This window comes from Astatotilapia calliptera, chromosome 3, assembly GCF_964374335.1.
Source record: "Astatotilapia calliptera chromosome 3, fAstCal68.1, whole genome shotgun sequence".
Classification (NCBI taxonomy): domain Eukaryota; kingdom Metazoa; phylum Chordata; class Actinopteri; order Cichliformes; family Cichlidae; genus Astatotilapia; species Astatotilapia calliptera.
In genome coordinates, this window is record NC_137424.1 from 67,367,392 (window position 1) to 67,385,777 (window position 18,386).

General features: G+C 41.5%; 1 protein-coding gene and 1 long non-coding RNA gene across 6 annotated transcripts in view; one reads left to right on the forward strand and one right to left on the reverse strand.

Annotated features, from left to right (window-relative positions):
* LOC145425649 (protein NLRC3-like) overlaps positions 1–11,255 on the forward strand; it is a 41,907-nt gene extending 30,652 nt beyond the window's left edge. For 4 of the 5 annotated variants that reach the window (XM_080298862.1, XM_080298861.1, XM_080298863.1 and 1 more), the window contains 7 exons: positions 57–285; positions 1,227–3,024; positions 5,334–5,507; positions 6,591–6,764; positions 7,196–7,369; positions 9,321–9,367; positions 10,283–11,255. In XM_080298862.1, the coding sequence (XP_080154988.1) occupies positions 57–285; positions 1,227–3,024; positions 5,334–5,507; positions 6,591–6,764; positions 7,196–7,369; positions 9,321–9,367; positions 10,283–10,818 (3,132 nt within the window). In that variant the 3' untranslated portion in view covers positions 10,819–11,255. The remainder of the gene's footprint in view (positions 1–56; positions 286–1,226; positions 3,025–5,333; positions 5,508–6,590; positions 6,765–7,195; positions 7,370–9,320; positions 9,368–10,282) is intronic. The other variant, XM_080298864.1, reaches the window with a different exon arrangement.
* LOC145425655 (uncharacterized) overlaps positions 1–18,386 on the reverse strand; it is a 178,318-nt gene that overhangs the window by 121,494 nt on the left and 38,438 nt on the right. The gene's annotated exons all lie outside the window — the stretch shown is intronic.

Here is an 18,386-nt window from a genome sequence, read left to right on the forward strand (position 1 = left end):
TGTTTGTCTCCATGATTTCAGTCTGATTGGCTCATTCATAAAGTATTCTGTTCCAGGTGCTGGAGGAAAAAATCATCTCTTTTGTGAAGGAGGAGCTGAGGAAGATCCAGAAGGTTCTGAGTCCAGATTACCCAGAATGCTTAGAGAGTCGGAGGGAGGAAGATGATGAGGTGTTGGGGGGCAAAGATGAAGAGCAAAGGAGCAGTAGAGAGGCATTTATAAAGATCACACTAAACTTCCTGAGGAGAATGAAACAAGAGAAGCTGGCTGACTGTCTGGAGAACAGTAAGATTTCTATAAAAGAAGAACTTTAAGAACAAAACAAAACATAAAACATTATGTAATGCCTTTAAAACCATGTCTACATATTCCATATCTTATTCAAAAGCATGATTTGAAAAAAAAAAATGTCCTCAATTTAATGCCAGTAACAAATTAGTTCTGTAGTGTGGCGAGTTTTGCTTTTTAAAACACACAGGAGCATGCGGTTCAAATTGTTTCAAAAGAATCTTTCAATAAAGGCAGGTAATAACACTAATACTTTTTTAAGCCGTGACTCTTAAGCGTGCTGGTGTCAAGCTCCAGTCCTCGAAGGCCGGTGTCCTGAAATCTTTACATGTGTCCCTGCTGCAACACACCTGGAAAAAAAAGGTCATTAGTAACACTCTGTATAACTTGATTGCATGCTGAGGTGGCAATTCAGCCATTTGATTCATGTTACAGCAGCTCATTGTTGAATGAGCATGGTGCAATAAGAGTACTTTTAGAAGTACATTTTTCCAAACACTTACATTTATTTTAATTTACTTGAGTAGAATTAGGGGTTGCCACATGAGAATACAGTCAAATTTGATAGTCTAGTTAATGACCAACTAATTTTGTGCAGTTGTGTTGCAGCAAGGACACGTGCAAAAGTTTCAGGACACCGGCCCTCGAGGACTGGAGTTTAACACCCCTGCTTTAGAGCATGGACAAAGCCTAGCTGAATTGAAATGCAGTTGTGTAAAGATCTAGAGTGCATTTTCAGTTTCAGACAGAAAATAGTTAATATGTAAAGTGAAAATAAGGACCTGTACAAAGAGAATTTGCAAGAAGAAGACATAACTTGGGAATATCACCCATCTACCAGCAAAACAGACTTCAGGTTGATGTGCAATAAAATAAAAGAGTTGAGTATAAAAATGTCGGTGTGTGTGTGCCCACGCACATGTCTTTGTATCATTCAGAAACCGTTGCTGCAGCTTGTCAACGTAACCTTAAATCTGCACTCAAGAAGAAGTTCCAGTGTGTTTTTGAGGGGATCGCTAAAGCAGGAAATCCAACCCTTCTGAATCAGATCTATACAGAGCTCTACATCACAGAGGGAGTGAGTGCAGTGGTCAATGATGAACATGAGGTCAGACAGATTGAAACAGCATCCAGGAAACCCGACAGACCAGAAATAACAATCAGACAAGAAGACATCTTTAAAGCCTCACCTGGAAGAGATGAACCAATCAGAACAGTGCTGACAAAGGGAGTTGCTGGCATTGGAAAAACAGTCTTAACACAGAAATACACCTTGGACTGGGCTGAAGACAAAGCCAACCAGAACATCCAGTTCATATTGCCATTCACTTTTAGAGAGCTGAATGTGCTGAAAGAGGAAACGTTCAGCTTGGTGGAACTTGTTCATCACTTCTTTACTGAAACCAGAGAAGCAGGAATCTGCACCTTTGAAGACTTCCAGGTTCTGTTCATCTTTGATGGTCTGGATGAGTGTCGACTTCCTCTGGACTTCCACAAAACCAAGATCCTGACTGACCCTAGAAAGTCCACCTCAGTGGATGTGCTGCTGACAAACCTCATTAGGGGGAATCTGCTTCCTTCTGCTCACCTCTGGATAACCACACGACCTGCAGCAGCCAATCAGATTCCTCCTGCATGCGTTGACATGGTGACAGAGGTCAGAGGTTTCACTGACCCACAGAAGGAGGAGTACTTCAGGAAGAGATTCAGAGATGAGGAGCTGGCCAGCAGGATCATCTCCCACATCAAGGCATCACAAAGCCTCCACATTATGTGCCACATCCCAGTCTTCTGCTGGATCACTGCTACAGTTCTGGAAGATGGGCTGAAAACCAGAGAGGGAGGACAGCTGCCCAAGACCCTGACTGAGATGTACATCCACTTCCTGGTGGTTCAAGCTAAAGTGAAGAAGGTCAAGTATGATGGAGGAGCTGAGACAGATCCACACTGGAGTCCAGAGAGCAGGAAGATGATTGAGTCTCTGGGAAAATTGGCTTTTGATCAGCTGCAGAAAGGAAACCTGATCTTCTATGAATCAGACCTGACAGAGTGTGGCATCGATATCAGAGCAGCCTCAGTGTACTCAGGAATGTTCACACAGATCTTTAAAGAGGAGAGAGGACTGTATCAGGACAAGGTGTACTGCTTCATCCATCTGAGTGTTCAGGAGTTTCTGGCTGCTCTTCATGTCCATCTGACCTTCATCAACTCTGGCATCAATCTGCTGGAAGAAGAACAAACAACCTCCAAGAAGTCAAAAACAGGACAATCTACATTTAAACACTTCCACCAGAGTGCTGTGAACAATGCTTTACAGAGTCCAAATGGACACCTGGACTTGTTCCTCCGTTTCCTCCTGGGTCTTTGTCTTCGGACCAATCAGACCCTCCTACGAGGTCTGCTGACACAGAGAGAAAGTAGCTCACAAATTAAAAAGAATACAGTCCAGTACATCAAGGAGAAGCTCAGTGAGAACCTGAGTGCAGATAAGAGCATCAATCTGTTCCACTGTCTGAATGAACTGAATGATCGTTCTCTAGTGGAGGAGATCCAACAGTCCCTGAGATCAGGAAGTCTCTCCACTGATAAACTATCCCCTGCTCAGTGGTCAGCTATGGTCTTCATCTTACTGTCATCAGAAAAAGATCTGGATGTGTTTGACCTGAAGAAATACTCTGCTTCAGAGGAGGCTCTTCTGAGGCTGCTGCCAGTGGTCAAAGCCTCCAGCAAATCTCTGTGAGTACAAACGCAGATTCATGGTTGTATATAATATAATTTAAGTACTCTACACATTTCCAAATTAATCTTCAACCGGTCTTTTACTCAGCCTCCCTGGGAAAGTCTATGCCAGGGTGCTGGAAAGGAGAGTTCGTCCGCTAGTCGAACCTCGGATACAGGAGGAACAATGCGGTTTTCGTCCTGGTCGCGGAACACTGGACCAGCTCTTTATCCTCTCGAGGATACTTGAGGGTGCATGGGAGTTTGCCCAACCAGTCTACATGTGTTTTGTGGACTTGGAGAAGGCATTCGACCGTGTCCCTCGGGGTGTCCTGTGGGAGGTGTTGCGGGAGTATGGGGTGTCTGGCCCATTGCTACGGGCCATTCGATCCCTATACAACCGTTGCAAGAGCTTGGTTCGCATTGCCGGCAATAAGTCGGACTCGTTCCCGGTGGGTGATGGGCTCCGCCAGGGCTGCCCTTTGTCTCCGGTTCTGTTCATAATTTTTATGGACAGGATTTCTAGGCGCAGCCAAGTGGCGGAGGGCTTTCACTTTGGTGGCCTCAGAATCTCATCTCTGATTTTTGCAGATGATGTGGTTCTGTTGGCTTCATCGGGTGAGGGCCTCCAGCTCACACTGGAACGGTTCGCAGTCGAGTGTGAAGCAGCGGGAATGAGGATCAGCACCTCCAAATCTGAGGCCATGGTTCTCAGCCGGAAAAGGGTGGAGTGCCCACTCCGGGTCGGGGATGAGTTCCTGCCCCAAGTGGAGGAGTTCAAGTATCTCGGGGTCTTGTTCGCGAGTGATGGGAGAAGGGAGCCGGAGATCGACAGACGGATTGGGGCTGCAGCTGCAGTAATGCGGACGCTGCACCGGTCCGTCGTGGTGAAGAGGGAGCTGAGTGTAAAAGCGAAGCTCTCAATTTACCGGTCGATCTACGTCCCTACCCTCACCTATGGCCACGAGCTGTGGGTAGTGACCGAAAGAACGAGATTGCGGATACAAGCGGCAGAAATGAGCTTCCTCCGAAGGGTGGCTGGCCTCTCCCTTAGAGATAGGGTGAGAAGTTCGGCCATCCGGGAGGGGCTCAGAGTAGAGCAGCTGCTGCTCCACATCGAAAGGAGCCAGCTGAGGTGGTTCGGGCATCTGACAAGGATGCCCCCTGGGCGCCTCCTGGGTGAGGTGTTCCAGGCATGTCCCACCGGGAGGAGGCCCCGGGGCAGACCCAGGACACGCTGGAGAGATTATATCTCTCGGCTGGCCTGGGAACGCCTTGGTATTCCCCCGGATAAGCTGGAGGAGGCGGCTGGGGAGAGGGAGGTCTGGGCCTCTTTGCTTAGGCTGCTGCCCCCGCGACCCGGCCTCGGATAAAGCGGATGAAGATGGATGGATGGATGGATGGACGGTCTTTTACTCGCTAACGAGGGAAGCTTGGTCAGAACCAGGCTGTGGAGCTAAACACTCCTCACCTGTTTCTAAACCCAAGTCCTTCAAAGAGCAGCCCTACTCATAGCCTTTTTATTTAAAAACTGTTACAATACACAAGACAAGCACCTCCCACCGTAAAACCCCCTTGGTTACAAAATACAAGGCACTATGTGTGTGCACGTGTATGCATGTGCAAGAACGTGTGTGTGTGTGTGTGTGTGTGTGCATGCATGCATGTGAGTGTGTGTGTGCATTTGTAAAGGATCATAAAAGCAGGAAACTTACAACACAAGAAACAGATCTTCCAGATACCTACAATAAAACCCACATCAGCCTCCCCCAGCATCAAATTGGCTGGAGAGGTTGCCCGAGACAAAGGAATGTCTTTGATCCTATAGTTTGAACTAAGACTTACAAATTTAAGAAACACAATGACAACATTTAACAATTTGACTTTAACAGGGGTGGGTGTAGGTCTTCTCAGTGTACATGCATATGTGTGTGTGTGCTCCGTGTTCAACCGAGTGAAAGTGTCCCTTCACTCGGTTGGGCAAAAGTCAACAATCTTCAGTCGACGCGGGTGGCCTTGAAAGAGGGGACAGAGAGTCACAATAAACAGTCTTGTTATCTAAGGGAGAATTGTTATTCCCATCAGCTTTTGCCTTGAGCATCCAACTGACGCCAGGGGGCCGCATGAGATGAAGATGGTATTTCCAAACATTTCTTTAGTATCCCTGTCCCCACAAAACAGAGTCTTGACAGGTGATATCATATATGATATATTCCACTCCTAATCACTCATCTGTGCCACAACTCCGTGGAAAATGATTCAGTGCTTGAGTTGTACGTGCCTGTGTTCATTAAAAAAAACTATTTGTTTTTTTTTCTTTTCTTCAGATTGAGTGGCTGCAACCTCTCAGAAAGAAGCTGTAAAGCTCTGTCCTCAGTTCTCAGCTCCCACTCGTCTAGTCTGAGAGAGCTGGATCTGAGTAACAACATCCTACAGGATTTGGGAGTGAAATATCTGTCATTTGGACTGCAGAGTCCAAACTGTACTCTGGAAACGCTCAGGTTAGAATAATTTACGCTGGTTCTAATACCTAAATGTAATATGTAACAAATTCATTTCTAAACAAAGTTTAATTCATAAGATTATATCACATTCAAATAAATGTGGCTCCATAATGTAGTGGTTAACACTATTATTTAGCAACAAAATATCACTGGTTTAATTCCAGGTGTATTAGTCAAGATAAAATGAAGGTAGCTATCAAGGGAATGAAGTGTGGAGAGATGGACAGGAGAGGGACATTTTGACCAGACTTTCTAATACAATCTTGGAGAGTCAGATAAGGCCTTATAAAATGAGAAGTGTTGCTAATTATCAAGAATAATTGTGATAAACTATACCATGAAGCCATGGCAAAGAGTTATTCAAGATAGGTTAAGAAGAGTGGTGAAGATTAATGAGTAGTATGAAGATTTCACTACAGATGCAGTGTTTGCTTTCAGTGTTAATGAAGAAGTAAAGAGAAGGTCAGAAAGAGATGTACTGTGTCTTTGAGGATTAAGTGAAAAATATGATAGGTTGGATAAACTCATTAGGAAGGAACTGTGGTAATACATCATAAGTTTGCAGTGAAGATGGACAGGTTTACACATAAATGGTAAATGGCCTGTATTTGTATAGCGCTTTACTAGTCCCTAGGGACCCCAAAGCGCTTTTACACATTCAGTCATTCACTCATACATTCACACACTGGTGATGGCAAGCTACATTGTAGCCACAGCGCTATACATATACAGGCCATTTACCATTATTCCTAGTCTCACCTGTCAGAATGTTTGTGATCCACTGACATATGGAGGCTAAAACAGTGTGCATGGTATCATCCATATGGTTTGGATACAAACAGACAAGAGGCCAAACTGGAGGTGGCAAAGCTAAAGATGTTAAGATTTTTTTGGGGGGGGGGGGGAGCAACCAAAACTGATCAGTAAATCAGATAGACAGTTCATGTAGAGTGGATTAGCGAGTTAGAGAGGCAGGAATAAGATGATTTGGACATGTGCAGAGGAAGGATTATGAATGTTATTGATATATTTTTACTTTTTACTTTTTTTATTTATTTGTTTTGTTTCTTACCTTTTCAGTTTAAGGGGCTGCAACCTGTCAAAGAGAAGCTGTGAAACACTGTCTTCAGTTCTCGGCTCCAAGTCATGTAGCCTTGAAGAGCTGGACCTGAGTAACAATGATCTGCAAGATTCAGGCATGAAGTTTCTGTCTGTTGGACTGAAGAGTCCACACTGTACTCTGGAAACTCTCAGGTTAGGATAATGTTATGTAGTTTAATTGTTAAGATAAAAAAATGACTTTATGATTGAAGTTTCAGATATGAATAAGTGAGATTATATGGAAGTTTTCAGGTGGACCGGAGAGTTCACACTGCAAACTGAAAAATTTCAGATCCGAATAAATTTATTTGATGTCACTGATGTGTTATCCTCATTAACATTTTATCAATAGATAGACAAAATGATAAATATAACAAGGATTATGCACTTGAATCAGGTACGGGGTTGGGGGGTGAGGGGTGGAGAAAAAAGAATTCAGTCGACTACAATTTCTTTTGTACACACTATATTTTAAACAAATACTTTAAACCAAAAGGAACCATAAAAAAACACCCTCCGTCAGTGTTATGTGTGATTCTTCTTAGTACATCATGATCTAAAAAAGACCTTTTATCTTTCAACAGTCTCTCAGGTTGTCTGATCACAGAAGAAGGTTTCACTTCTCTCCTGTCATCTGTAAACTCTAATCGCTCCTGTCTGAGAAAGCTTGACCTGACGTACAATCATCCAAGCGAAACATTCTTGGAGCAGCTTTTTTTTAGACCGGAGGATATGCACTGTGCACTTGACACGCTCAGGTATGGAGAAACCTACTGCAACAATAAACGGTGTCTAAGGAGTGAGAACAGAAAGATTTTCTCTGTCATAATGTTAGCATGCCTCATATGAACCTTTGCACACAAAACTGATTCCAAACAAGCTCTTCCTACACCTGATCTATTTTTAATCATACCAAGCACCACAAAATGGTTTACACTATTAGAATAGAATAATCCTTTAATTTTCCCGCAAGGGGAAATTTGGGTGTAACAGCAGCAAGAAAACACATATACAAACAAACAGTACACAAGACACAAAACAGAAACTTACACAATTTTTACATATTTACATGAAGGACAATGGTTACCAAAAACTGAGTACCATAATGTTGTTAAATTAAATACAATAAAATACAGATAAGAGGCAACCCTGGTTATAGTGTGAATTGGTTGATAAAATAGTGCAAGATACAGCATAGATGTAAACATCTATGTTTGTTGGGAGCAGTTCTGATTGTACAGTCTGGCAGCTGTAGGGAGGAAGGACCTGCGGAAACGCTCCTTCATGCATCTAGGATGCAGCAGTCTGTCACAAGGAGCTCTGTAGTTCAGCAACATATACATGCATGGGGGTGGGCGACTCTGTCCATCAGAGATGTTATTTTGGCCTTCTGTCTCCCACCACCCACACTGCACAGGGTGCATCCCAGAACAGAGCTGGCCTTCCTAATGAGTTTATCCAACCTCTTCCTCTCAGCTGCTGATAAACTGCTGCTCCAACATACAACACTGTAAAACATGACAGATGCCACCACAGAGTCATAGAAGGTCTTTAAAAGCGTTCCCTGTACTCCAAATGACCTCAGCCGCCTCAGCAGGTAGAGTCTGGTCTGACCCTTCCTGTAATGAGCATCAGTGTTGTGGCTCCAGTCCAGTTTATTATTCAGGTGAACACCCAGGTACCTATAAGAGTGCACTATCTCAGTGTCCACTCCCTGGATGTTCACCGGTGTCATTGTGGTATCTTGATGCATGCTCAATCATCCAGGTAAGGAAATCCCAAAATTATGGGAAAAACGTTTCGTCATGAAACATTTCTACCAGAATCAGAATCAGAATGGGGTTTATTGCCAGATGTTGAGGTTTACAACATTAGGAAATTGCTGCGGTGCTTCAGTGCAGACAATAAGAATTAAAGTGCTATGTAGAAAGAAAGATATGTGCATGAGATATACATGAGATATATACATGAGAATAAGAATTATGAGTGCTACGTAGAAAGATATATACATGAGTGCAGGTGGTGATCAGTGCCAAACATGAAATGATGCAGTGACACAGCGTAGGGTCATGTGTTAGTGGCGGGGACAGTCATGTGGTTATTGTTCATGTGTCCAACAGCAGAGGGGAAGAAACTGTTCCCTAAACTAAACTACCACTGTGGTAGTTTAGAATATTTCTAATGAATAAACACTAAAAACCACACCAATAATCACGCAAACGCATCACCAATGTATCAGACTGTGCATCTCTAATCGAAAACTATCCTGTAGGTGATGCAGATATTTTAGCAGACATTGGATAATGCATCAAATGTAGTACACTAAAATATTTTTTCTTGGATGATATTGTAAAGTCACTTGTGCTCATCCTATCTGCAAATCTGGTACTGGGTATAATATTTAAGCTCTCTTTCAACCTGAATAGTCTGAAAGCTGTCAAACCAGCTTTTCCACTGCATTAACCAGTGTAATGTATGTTGTTATTGTTGCCTTCTCTGTTTTATGAGGAAATGTCTTTTTGGTAATCGTCCTGTCTTTCAATGTTTCATCCATGCATATGGAAGGGCAGAGTGTCAAAAGAGCATATGACACCTGTGATAGAGCTAAGTACATATGTACAGATTATCTGTAATGTCCGCACATGTGTGTAATGTCCATGTGTGCATGCTGAAAGACACTGTGCTGGTCTGACCCCCTCTTCCTTTCAGTGTGGAGCCTGCTGGAGTCCAATGGTTAAGACCAGGTCTGAGGAAGTGTAAGTGTGTTTTTAATGTGATTCATGAAAAAACAAAGCAGCATATAACATTTAACCATCTTCAAACTGTCACATCACTCATTCACATCTTAGGCTGCGTTCACACTGCAGGTCTTGATGCTCAATTCCGATTTTTTGATCAAATCCGATTTTTTTGTCTGCTTGTTCACACTACAAATAAAATGTGACAGCAAACGTGCTCTAGTGTGAATGCTCAAAGCGGCCCGCATGGGCAAAAGAAGACTTCACACACAACGCGCTCTGTTTAGACCCAGAGCAAAGAGTATTGTTTGACAGATGACCGTTAATATAAAGACTTCGGACTTTACGTTTCCCAATTTTTGCCTTACGTTATTTTGTTATTTACATAATAATGTAGATAACCTAATAATGATCCTTATTGCTGTTTTAGAGGAGCGGTGCTTCAAAGGATAGCTGCAGATTTCTGTCAGAATCTGCAGATTATACAGTACAAATAAAATGTTCACGTTTCTCCAACTTTGTCTTCCCAACAGTTTCACTGACAAATACACGGGATGGCCAGGAAGCGTTCGCGATGTCTTCTCCGGCGCTGATGATTGGCTTCTGTTTTGTGTCAGTGACGTAAAAGATGGATTTAATGCGACCTGACCTTTCAAACAGCAGTCGCTTTCTAAAACATCGGATATGTATCGGATTCAGTACCACATACGAAAGTGACCCAGATCGGATTTGAAAATATTGGATTTGCGGCGTTCACACTGTCATACCATGATCGGGTATGGGTCGCATAGGGTCAAAAAAATCGGATTTGACGCGCTTTCGCCTGCAGTGTGAACGTAGCCTTAGATATCAGGTGTCATCATCAAAATGTGAATCAATGAACAAATGATGGAACAATAACTGCAGCTGGATTGTGTTTGTTCTCTCCATCAGATTCCTGTCAACTTACATTTGATGTAAACACAGCACACAGGAAGCTCAAACTGTCTGACAACAACAAGAAGGTGACATGTGTGAAGGAGGATCAGTCATATCCTGATCATCCAGACAGATTTGACTTCTGGAAGCAGCTGCTGTGTAGAAAAGGTCTGACTGGTCGCTGTTACTGGGAGGTTGAATGGAGAGGAAAGGTTGATATATCAGTGAGTTCCAGACGAATCAAAAGGAAAGGCGAGAGTGCAGACTGCAGGTTTGGATGGAATGATCAGTCCTGGAGTCTGATCTGCTCTGATGGATGTTACGTTGTCTCACACAATAACATAAAAACATCCATCTCCTCCTCTGTCTCTAACACAGTAGCGGTGTATGTGGACTGTCCTGCTGGCACTGTGTCCTTCTACAGAGTCTCCTCTGACACTCTGATCCACCTCCACACCTTCAACAACATATTCGCTCAAACTCTTTATCCTGGTTTTGGAGTCTGGGCTGATTGGTGTGATTCCTCTGTGTATCTTTGCAAAGAAGTGTAAACTCCTTTTGGAGAAACATTCACTGTTGATGAAATGGTTCTCTCTGTGCAGGATTGAACACAGCAACATTGAATATTAAGACCATGATCCATATCTCTTTTTATCACAATATACAGGGAGTGCAGTTAATGTTTGATTAAAGTATTTTAATATGATTTTTTTCAATAGAATAGAATAGCTCACAAAGAGCACGCTTATTTTTTGCGGTCCGGAGCTGTAGGAGAAACACAAGTTAACTCAGAGACACAGACTGATGCGACAAAACCAGTAAGTAGGTGTACAGCGTACACTGTAGTGTGTAGCACCCAGGAGTATTAGCTTATTACGTACACGTTGGTAAGTTGTCTTGTTGCAACTGACGAACTGAAACAAACGAGCGTGCTTTTTTTTTTTTGTATGAAAAGTGCTTTATAAATAAAGATTGATTGATTGATTGATTGCTGTGTGTGCAACAGCGCGACAAACATTACCTGTCCTTTTATTAACTGCACGTGTAGTGCTGGTCACAGCTGCTGGCTACCTGTGCAAGGCTGTCATGGGTCTGTAGCTCTGTCACCGTTTTAGGGAACATATTTAGTTTTAAAGTAAGTTTCCGGGCTTTTCCTGCCTTTCTGGAGGGATTATATTTCACTAAAAAACGATCTAATATGCATGTCCACATAATTATGCATTATTATAATTATAATATATTAAAAAACACACGCTGTATTTTAAAGAACATACATTAAGAAGCAGATTATATTAGATTTATATTTTAAATAAGAAAAAATTTGGATTTTCCAGCAGTAAAATGATTGTATCTGTTAGAGTTTGTATTGTTGATTGTCATTTATGCTTAGAAATATTTAACCATGTATGCTTAGAGGTGTATAATTAATTGTGTAGTAATAGTCTGCAAACTTTGTGTGTATTAGAGAGCACTCTGGGAGCACGAGAGAGGCCGTACCTTGTCTTATTGTTTTATGGTAGGATTAACGTAGCTATGTCTGTTCTAGTCTAAGTGCTTTAACTGCAGGACTTCCTCACCGTGTTATCTAGGATGAACCATCTAGGGTGAGGGGGAGGCTACCCTCTTCCTGACCAAGGATGTTGCTTGTGTGCTTTTATGGCATATGATCCTTTGATCAGCAGTCCACACACACACACACACGGTACTCTTTGTGTGTATGTAGACGTCATATGTTAATGAACCTATGCATATTCATGTAACCTCAATAAAAGAACAGTGGTACGGGAGGACAGACGAGAGCAACTGGGGTCAGGCGAAGGAACGGCGCCTGTCCGGTTTTCTCCCGTGCACGAGAAACATGAAGAACGTTGCCTACTTGTGTCTTGCTTTGCAGTGTAATTATATTGTCTTCAACGTTCCAGCGGATGGGTTCAAGCTACAAACCTATCATTATCTCTACAGTTTAAACATGTAATAAGCTTTGCCCTGCACAGAGTGGATAGTGAAACAAATGGAATCATCATAATGACATTATTTCATATTTATTACTTCCCCCTCCTCTTTGCTTTATTATTGTAGCTCTAGTAATAAATAATAATGCAAGGATTCTGGATCAGCACCATGATGCCCATAGTATATACAGTATTCTGAAGAAGGTCTAAAATGTCACTGTGTGTGCATGTGTGTGTTTTATGTATATGGATTATTTTAAATTATTACTCATGATATAACATTGTGCAGACATGGCTGGTAAGGACATGAGGAGGAAACAGCAGGAGCTGTGTGAGGCTACTAAAGGCAGTGGTATAACATTTTTCTGTCATTTTATTATAGATTAAGTGCTGGAGTTGTTAGGTGTGGATAATTAGATTATAGTTTATTGCAATAGCAAGTTGTGCCTTGTTCTCACATAGACAGCAAGTGGAGAGTGATATATGAAATGATGGGATGGAAGGAAGAAGAGAAGCAAAGAGTGATTCACAGGCAGAGCCTAAATTATTTCTCACAGTTTTTTGTGTCCTTATGGTTCCAAGCGCTGTCACCAATCTTTGCATTTTGTTATTATCTCATGACACTTGTTTAATCAGCTACCATCTCTCCTATGGACTCTTTAATGTCTACAGTCTCAGATCAACACAGCCCTGCCCTTCCCATATTAGATTCTTGATGAATGTGTGTTGTTGTTATTCAACCTGGTTCAAAGTGCCCCTTTAAACCTCTCTGCACGGCCCTGCTCCACACACTCAGCTTACAAGATAAATGTTCAGTCTGCTCGGGATTTAAACTAAGGTTGTGATGCAGTTAGAAGGCTTTGATGAGATCAGATAGACTGCTAGAATAATGTCTCTGCAGGAGCCTGATCATCTTCAGCTTTGTTTATGATTAAAATCAAGAGACGCAAGAATTTGGTGATAAGTAATTACTGACGTGTCATATTAGCCTAACAGCAACATTTAAAATGAATAAAAATATAAACATCTCTGAGAAATACACAGGACATAATTCACTAATACGGCATAAAACTCAGTCAGTTTTATTTAAGTGAAGCTCTTACTGTGAGGTTACTGACCTGGGTTTGTTGTGTGCAACAGCAGTGAGATCAGAACTAAAGAGAAATGAGAAATCTTCATGTTAGTTTAAATTTATTTAAAACAATAAATAAAACTCTGCCGTCCACAGATATGATCAGTTTGGTTTAAATAATGCTTTCTACTTCTACTCCGTTATTTTTGGATGCAAATAATCCCTTAATATTCTGCACCATTGAATTTAAACTTTCTGCAGGCTATGATCACCACGTTACTGTGAATCATTTTCTGTGTGGACACAGCAAAGGTAGCAGCCAGGTGATCAAATGCACTTGACAGACAAACTGATATTTTGGCAGTTTGTTGGTCCGGAGCATTCAGGTGTGTTTTAACACAGTGCCACAATCTTTCCAGGAGTGAACGTCCCAGCAAATTTACATCAAGGTCAGACTCTGCAGCGCTCAGAGAAACTGTAAGAGCTACATGTCAGACTCCACAGGCCTCAGTTAGCATGTTAGATAATAAAGAGCATGACAGTGCAAGGACCAAAGAGATGAGAGATGATTGGCTATAATGCTCACAAACCTCAATGAAGTGAAAAGACACTGTGAAGAAGATTTGGCCGATATTCCCCCATAATGATGTTAGAGACTGATGACGTCATACAGAAAAACTAAAGAGGGCTTCAGTAGCTAGTGAATGATGGGGTGTACTTAGTTTTTCACATAACATTAAAGTGACACATTAACACATCATTAAGTGTGACTCATTAACGTAATGGATGTGGTGCTGCATACTGAATATTGCATTTTAACTATTGTAAGTATGCTTTTACTCTATAACTGTTCCTAAAGAGTCTTATTTTCACCACTCTCATGCAACAAAGTTTCATGCCACACATCTGTATGAAGACTGCACATTAACCTATAAATCAAGTATCTACACTCACTTTACTTATTATGAATTTTTCAGATTTCCTCTTTAACCTTCTTCCTTTTACTTGGCCTCCTCTGTGTCGCCTCATCTATATAAAACTCCTTTGTTTCTACACAATGTATGTTTGTGATGGAGGCACATCAGAGAGCTTTTTTACAGCTACATAATCATTGCGATGTACTTACAGAGCAGCGTTAGCGGAGGTGTTTTCTCCATCGAGCCTCTTGGTGAAATCAGACCAGCAGTTTACAGTCACTCAAAGTCAAACCCTCCTCCTCTTCCTCTGTCACAGGATGACATGTTGCGTTTTGAAAAAGAAGGGCTTTCTGTTCGATGGCAACAAAGCAGATAAACAAAGTTTTAATATGGTCAAACTAAATGATAAATTAAACTGGAAACTAAATTGGAACAAAATCAGTTGATCCTACATGGAAGAAAAGGTCCCTCCTCATCAGACTAACTCTGAAGACTCTGAGATCTGAGGCAAAACTCGGAGCAACTATTTTGATTAGAGAATATCTTAAAAGTGAAAAACAAAAGAAACCAAATGGCTGAGTTATCTTAAACACTGGGAGGAAAAAGCAGCTTCTTCCTGTAGATGACTGTGGTTTTGCTGAGCAACTGAAAGGAAGTGAGATACAGGTGGCATTATTACTGCTCGCCTGACACCTTCTCTCTGCTTTAGCGAGAGTCTTGTCATCAGAAAGTGAAAGTATCCAGATCTCCAGGTTTTCGAAAGTTATATAATTCTTTTTTCTTTCAGTTTTGTCTGTTTTTTTCTCATTTTCAATCCAGGCCTTTGTCTGATCATTTTCAGAGAAATGTTTTCTTTTCTGTTTTGTTTAACATTAAAAAGTCGGATAACGTAATGATTATTAATAATAAAATTGAGTTTCAGTTTCGACAGCAGTTAGTTGATGGCGTCCTCACAACATTAAATATGCAATATACATCTTCATGGCCCTTACAAAGGGGCTCATTCCATATATTTTTTGCAATAGATGGTGCATTTCCATTCATGACTGGATGCTTTGGTAAACATGGAGGTTTTACAGCTGCTTATAAAAAGGTCCCATTAATTGTCTTTATCCTCCCTCTAACCACTACACACCAACTGAAGGGGTAGTCAAGCTGATATTCTTTACATTCTTTACAAATCCTACCATGTGAATTCATGGATTTTTTTTTCACATTCTGTCTCTCACAGTTGAAGTGTACCTCTGGTGCAAATTACTGACCTCTGTCATCATTTTAGGTGGGGGAACTTGCACAATCGGTGGCTGACTAAATACTTTTTTGCCCCACTGTATAGAGAGGAGGAGAGATGCAGTGAAAGGAGAGATTAGATCTAAACAGGACAATCAAACTACAAGTCAGTCATTGCCAACATGTTTTGTTATGAAACATCATGAACTCTCAGGGGTTTCTAAGAAATGGTTGAACTGCATTCCAGTCACATGAACAAATGCAGCAGATGGCCCCATGAATAGAAATCTGCCTTCACGACACACGTGTGTGTTACATTACAACTTGGTATTATTCCTTCAGATACACACATATATTGTGTACATTGTGTGGTTCAGATGGATTACATTATTAAATCATCATTAAATCTTCATTATAAGTAATTAATTTATCTTCAGTTATAATCACAAATATTTTCCCAACTGAAAGCACCCCCTGCACACACACACACACACACACATGAACTTTATTCTTATAAAACAAAACTTAATGTTTTACTTTCTATTTCTTGCATTTTTCTTTTTTCAAAAATTCATTTGAACTTATAATAACCAATAAAAACTTCTAAATCCCAAACAGCTTAATTTATAATTGTTTGCTGTGATCTCATCTTGGCACAGAATCCTGAATCAGAGAGTAAATTAAACAGGAAACACAGAGAAAGTGTACACAAGTAACAAGAGAGCAGAAGCTTTGCATCCATATTTTAAAGTCAAGTGAGGTAGAAGAACAGGCCCTTTACTCAGATCTGAGGTACTGATTTCACAAGTAATTTATTTATAGTATTTAAATGTATATTAACCCTTGATCACATAGATGTGATCACAAAAACAACAAGGCAGCAGCTCGTCTTTCTGCAGCAGCTGAGGTGGTTTGGTATACTCGCTTCTATTGATGTTATTCTGTGTGTCTGAATCACAACCTGCCAAGACCACAAAGCTCTGCAGGAGGATCAGATCACAACGTATCACCTGTCTGAACTGCCAGTCATTCGGGACAGCAGTGGAGGCATGGCGGGGGTATGGACTGATTTTACCCATGTGTGGCTGATGCCATCACACCCATCCTCATGCACTCATATGCAGTTACACTTGCCCAACATGGAGACAAACAGAAATAAACACTCTACACACACTAACACTCCCAAAACATACTCTATACCCCCAGGCCAGGAACCATCACCCCCAGACCCAGGAGATGGTGCCCTTTGCCCTGCGATGGAGACAAGCAGGTTTCCCCCAGTCCCGCAGTAGCAGAGAGGCCCAGCATCCCAGACCTTGACCAGACGGCCAACTCCTTCTCCCGGCCCCCCACCCCCAATGGCGAGCAGAGAACCTATACCCTATACCTCCCTCCGCCCACTCATATGTGGTGTTGCTGCGTGCTGTTCGGAGCGCATTTAGAACCCAGGATGGGGCATGGTGCTTTCTGCCAGAGCGCAGCGGGTTCAGCACGGCCCCTCCTGAGAACCCTTAATGTCCTCCCAGGGGGCCGGCTGCTTGAGCAGAAACCATTGCTGTGGCCTGGCACTGACACTAACATGTCCACACGTTGCTAACTTTTGTGTTCTTTAGTTTTCACAGTGTCTGAAGAGTGACACAGAGAGAGTGAATACAAGTACGAGTATGATCTGTAGCCATTGTTTTGTTAGTATAGCCTGTATAATGACATCAGCACAGAAAAACAAAAAGAGAAAGAGGAGCACTGTGTAGAGTCACTTTACAGCTGTGAGTGAAAAGTAAAAGTCTCAGTAATTTTGTGGTTATTTGAATGTCGTTCTTGCTTGTGTTCAGTGTTGTATATGGATTCCTGTTTGTGTACAATAACACAATAACGATGTGTTGCAGGTTTCTCTGTGTTTCTATGCCTAATATCTTTACTTACTAGTCGTTCCATTTATCTTTATGACTGTGTGTCACTGTACACACTCTGTCCTCTACATTATAATCAATCGTCCTTGTAGACTGAGATAAGAGCAGTGGTACATGTAGTAGAGTAGAAAGTGAGGATAAAGGATGTGCTGCCACCTCCTGGCTGTAGTTGAAAGGTGGACATTTTATTCTCTTATTCTCATAAATTAATCATCATTAATTATGTTCTACAGAAAAAATCATGTTTAGAATAAAAAAAGAAAGTGTTGTCTATAAATTTCTTCACTTAAACTTTAATTTGAGTTCTCCTAACTTTGTTTTTTATCATAAAGGTTAGTTTTCTTACGTGCATCCTCTTGAACTTTGACAGTAAATTATCAGCAGCTGTTTTTACCCTCTGATGTCTCCAGTCCTAAACCTGTGATATCAGAACATGTCGTTCTTGTTTTTCAAATACAATTCTCTTAAAAACTGTGCAACACTTGACAATGTTTCTCCAAGATATGTAACCAAAAATAAAAAAATTACATATGCATTATCTTTTACTGCATATAGAGATGATGGCAAGCACAAGTGAAGTGAGGCACTGTTCCTGTTGGTCAGTGAACAGTCAGCAGCTGCATTATATGGAGTTCAGCTTGATTCTCTTCATAACACGTTAAGTCTTCTTAAAGAGGAAATTCTTTGTTTGCTGTAACAGAACCACAAATGTTTCACTCCATATTTAATTTCTTCCATTTTATTGTCTTTCCTGTCTTATCTGTGTTTCCACATTCCACTGAAAGTGGCTAACCTCTGACTGGAAGTGAGGGAGTCATTCAACACTTTTCCTCCGGATAAAAACCAGGCACAGATAAAAGTTTGGCAGTCAGCACTTTGAATGGAAATCTGTGCCAACTACAAATTTATCCAGATGATACATGGACACAGCAACAGGGTCAAAGTGGTTCAGCTCAAACCGAAGAGCAGAAAAACAACAAAGTCTGAAGTAGAAATGTTGAAGTTCAACCCGGCCCTAACAGCACACTCAATGAGCAC